This window comes from Spea bombifrons, chromosome 9, assembly GCF_027358695.1.
Source record: "Spea bombifrons isolate aSpeBom1 chromosome 9, aSpeBom1.2.pri, whole genome shotgun sequence".
In the NCBI taxonomy this organism is placed as follows: Eukaryota; Metazoa; Chordata; class Amphibia; order Anura; family Pelobatidae; genus Spea; species Spea bombifrons.
In genome coordinates, this window is record NC_071095.1 from 18,549,178 (window position 1) to 18,553,844 (window position 4,667).

At 42.7% G+C, this 4,667-nt stretch overlaps 1 protein-coding gene across 1 annotated transcript; it reads right to left on the reverse strand.

The window, feature by feature from the left end:
* Window positions 1–1,846: 1,846 nt before the first annotated feature.
* On the reverse strand, window positions 1,847–4,095 carry SSTR1 (somatostatin receptor 1). Its single transcript, XM_053474494.1, has one exon. The coding sequence runs from the start codon at window positions 3,650–3,652 to the stop codon at window positions 2,543–2,545; it is 1,110 nt and encodes a 369-aa protein (XP_053330469.1). The 5' UTR covers window positions 3,653–4,095; the 3' UTR covers window positions 1,847–2,542.
* Window positions 4,096–4,667: the final 572 nt, after the last annotated feature.

Here is a 4,667-nt window from a genome sequence, read left to right on the forward strand (position 1 = left end):
GGCAAATTAACAATTGGGGGAAAAGGTATATTTTCAAGAGCCCACCACTTGATTTGCCTGCTGCTGTGTTAGTTATCTACTTTACTGCACTGCATAACAAATACAGTGCCTGCTGTTGGGCAGAGTGGGTTACTAGATAGAGGCCCGCATGTCGATTAGTGTCCTCAACTGGTGGAGGGAGCTTCCCAGTTCATGTCATGACAAAATCATCCAGTAAAGCACTTTTGTACTCGTGTGTTACTCGATAAGAGTGGAATCTGCATGGCTCTTGGCTTCATACGTAAAGTCATGGCTCAGTTACTATGCCGTGGTCCGCAGCCACAGGAGCAGAGATACTCTGTGCAGGAAGCAGCTTGGATCTATGTGTTTGGAAGTGTGTGCATCTATGTAGGGTGTGTAGCTGTGTATGCGTGGGCATTGTGTCCTTGAGGTCTGTTAACTAAAGTTAGACTTCAGCAAGGCTGAATATCTCAGTTGGCAGGGGATTGCCAAAAACCCACCCGCCTCCAAAACCCACCTCCAAAACCCGCCTCCATGTTGCCAGCACAGCCTCCATTGTGTTAATTAGGCATGTTACAAGGTTGATAGTTGATCTCCCCAACTGGCCCAATAAGTAATGGTGCTCTAAGCAGAGACCTTGTCAATTAAGACCAGGTTGATATGTATTATGGGTAAACCCCATTGAGCAGCTCCCAGAAGAGGTTTGATGTTGACAGTTGACTGATTTATTGAGGAAAAGCAATGTGGGCAATATCTTCTAAAACTTTATTCGCTGATTGAACTATGCATTATATGGGGCGAGAGAAGCTCTCTAGAGGCTTGCCCTTTAAGACATGGAAATCTCAAGGAGATTAATATACTCCACGGAGTGTATTTAGATCCGTGTAGCAGTACACAGAAAAAAGCAGTATTTCTGACCACAACATAGATCGGTTTCATAGTCTGTGTATGTACGCTATATTTATAAATACATGTAATGTAATTACCAAAAGTATGAACACCTGAACCTCACACCTATGTCAGCTCGTTGGACTACCCATTCCAAACCTATGGGCATTAATATGGTGTAGTGCCCCCTCCTTTGTGGCCATAACAGCCTCCACTCTCCTGGGAAGGCTTTCCCACGACATTTTTCGGTATGTCTGTAAGAATCTGTCTATTCAGCTAAAAAAGCATTTATGAGGTCAAGCACTGATGTTGAATGAGACATCCTAGAGTGCAATCGGTAATTCCAATTCATCCCATAGCGAAGCATGAATCTGTCTTACAGATCTGAACACTTATCTAATTCTAACAATAAAAAATATAAAAAAAAAAAAAACTGTTACTGTTACTTACTTACTGTTGATCCCAAATCTGTCAAGTTCTTAAATGTCATGATAATCCTGAGTCTAGCAGACTAGATGGATATTTTACGGTCATCTATGGTCACATTCTGTGTAAAATTTACTTAACTAATTCATAGCCGTGGTTATGTGTAAGAGGGAACGCTGGCTACATTCATACACCTCATTCCTTGGTTACTGAGACACAACACGCACTGCGTTTGGATCGTAAACATCTCACTTAACTGCTGTACAAAGAAATAGCAGGTGACGGGTAGTGGTCCATTTTTCAAAAGTCATAGAAACATGCAATTCGGCAGCAGCCGACAACCATTCAGTTTGTACATTTTGTGTATTAACTTGCAACTCATTGGTGTTCCATGCTCCTCTTCACATCATGGGGGCTTTTAATTATCCTTAATGTTAACATTCCAGCTGGTTCAGCAGGAAGATTCCACATCTCTGCTATACCGTCTCTGAAGATTAAAGGAAGCAGGTATTTATAGAAGTAGAACAAAGCATTTGTAAGAAAACTTTGGCCGTCTTTAATGAGCACCGCATCTTATTACATCATTATTATTCCAACATTCAAATCTTGAAAACAAAGAACGTTTTGGTCCGATAATAGGAAACAAAACATATACGTGCACAGACATCTACAGTTTTTTTATTTTAGGTAATATTATTCGTCCCCATTGTAGTCTCTTTAACGCTGACAACTTGGGCCGTGTTGGGTTCGCTGTTAATGACCAGACAAACATCGCAGACACTGACAATTCTTAAAAAATGAACTGAATAGAAAAATCTACACGCATAATAACCAGGGTGATATGTATAAAAAATACATACTACAGAACAGCATTCTTATTTATTCCTTGAGTATGCATCTGGAAACTATATTATATAGTTAGGATAGAATATATATATTCTATATAGACTGAGTTAGCCTTTCCAACCACGTTAGTCTTGCTATTTAATCTGTAGGTGCTGAAATCAAATAACCATAACCCTTACCGTTACAGGTGTGAATAAAACACAATTCTTAACACTACCCCATCTGACATTACAGGCTCATAGTTCTTATATTAGCTAATACAAACGTACTGTGATTCCATCAAAGGTAACCCATGGCTCTTTACATAGTTTCGGTGGGTAGAGGAGCAGGTTGTGACCTAGTTAAGTTCAGTAAACATCCTTATGGTGTCAGTGCCCAGATTTCAGTGAGTTCTGGAACTACAGGTCCCATTCCGGTATGTGCTGCCGGTAGTCGTCATGCCATTCTGAAGATCCTCAGCACTATACGCTCTACTTTTCAAAGCCGTAGCGTAATAGTCCACTGGTTCTTCAGTGGCGTTCTCCATCCAGCTAAGGCACAGGACCTTCTGAAAAGACCGTTTAAAGTTGTCTGAAAGAAATCCATACAAGAAGGGGTTGGCACAACTATTGGCGTAACCAAGTGCAACTGAAAGTTGGCTGATTGTGGTATCCCCCTTCCTTGCAAAAACGCCCACTAACTGTACAATGTAGAAGGGCATCCAGCAGACCACAAAAACCGTCACGACGACAGTCACCATGAGTGTTAGTTTACGCTCAGACCGACGTCTCTGCTGCCAGCCGGCCTTAAGGGCTACAACTCTCATCTTTGTTATGATAAGGATATAGCAAAGGCAAATAGCGGCCATAGGCAGGAGAAAGCCCATCAAAAACGTGTAAAGGACAAAGACGACAACCCAGTGCTGTGAGGGTTCGGGCATGAGCACGTTACAGGCCACCGTACCATCGCGATTTGGTGCAGTACTGGAAAAGACTACAATGGGTAGAATGATGAGGATGGAAAAGAGCCATACTCCGAGATTCACCATCTTGGCCACGCTTGGTCGTCTGTACCTGGCTGCACTGATGGGATGTACCACAGCCACGTAACGGTCCAAGCTGAGAACAGCAAGGCAATAGACGCTAGTAAACATGTTCATGGCATCCAAGCTGAGTACTAGTCTACACAACAACGAACCAAACGGCCAGTGATGGAGAAGAGTAGAGGTCACCAAGAAGGGGACGCTTAACATTAGTAGTTCATCTGCAATGGCCAAGTTCAAAATATATATGTTGGTGGCAGTCTTCATCTTGGCATATCTCAGGATAACATATATCACCACTGAATTACCACACAACCCTATAATGCAAACTAAAGAGTACACAAAAGAAATAAAGATGGCGATCCCAGGTGAATCAGTGGAAGTACCATTTCGAGATGTATTACCTCCAAAGTACTCCGGTGAATTGTCCAGCAGTCCCATAGTATACTCTGAATTATTGCTTGCCAGCATCTTATCAGCCGAGGTTGACTTTTACCAAGGAATTTCCTAGTATGTTTTCTTAGCATCTGTCTGGCTGCTTTGGTGCCATTGCAGCAAAAATGTCTAAGTTGTGGATGAAATCTTACTGTGATCTTGACATAAATCCTCCTTAACAGAAGCGCTTGTGTTCAACGTGACTTTCGAGTATCATTCCGGTGTCGTCTTCAAACTGGCATGCCTGGGAGTCCCGTGGTTTGCTGTTACCAAGTAACATGGCTTTAACAACATTCAAAGACTGGTAAATTGAACTCTGTCTCTGCGTAAAGAGTCAAGAAACCACCGCGTTATTCTGCCAGATGCTTGCACTCCGCTCTCCTTCCTTCAATAGCCAGAATTATCAGAAGCTGCAGCTCTTGTTGCAGTCGGTGGCTGGAGGAGGAGCTGTCTGACTGATTCACCGATCTGAAAGCATCAGAAGCAGTTAGCAAACGCTAACCAAACCAAATTACCCGCTGCTCCGGGGCATATACGACAACCTCAGCTCTGCAGACCAAGGCTAGGCAAGAGGTGTGAGAGGGTGGAATGAGGGAGATCTAGCTAGAGCTAAGCTGGGAGGGGAGAATATTTCAACTCAATGTGTTCTTTACTTAGGGCTCTATTTGTCTTCTTTCAACATTATATCACTAGAACTCCAGCTTACACAGTGGGTTTCTCCAGCTAAGGCAATTGTCCTTCTCTCTCTATTCGTATCACTTCTATTCTATTTTGGTCTCCTCGTTTTGCGCATGCATTTGTTTTCATGGGTTGTATTTTATTTTCAAATTTAACTTATCAACATAACGGAGGATCACGCACACTTAGGGGCCCAAGTCACAGCTACAGCAATTTTGTTAGGAATACGTTCTGATTACTTTATTTCCAGCTACCTCTGTGAAATGCATCTATAATATATACATGTAAGGACTTTCCCCACTCCCAGATGGCCCCCACAGTGATCTACTCTTGGTCATGCGTCTCCTCTGTTCTTTTGCGCCCCTGTGATGCA

Bases quoted from the DNA above. Each gene is read 5' to 3' on its own strand.
- SSTR1 (XM_053474494.1), bottom strand. From the start codon at position 3,652: ATGCTGGCAAGCAATAATTCAGAGTATACTATGGGACTGCTGGACAAT.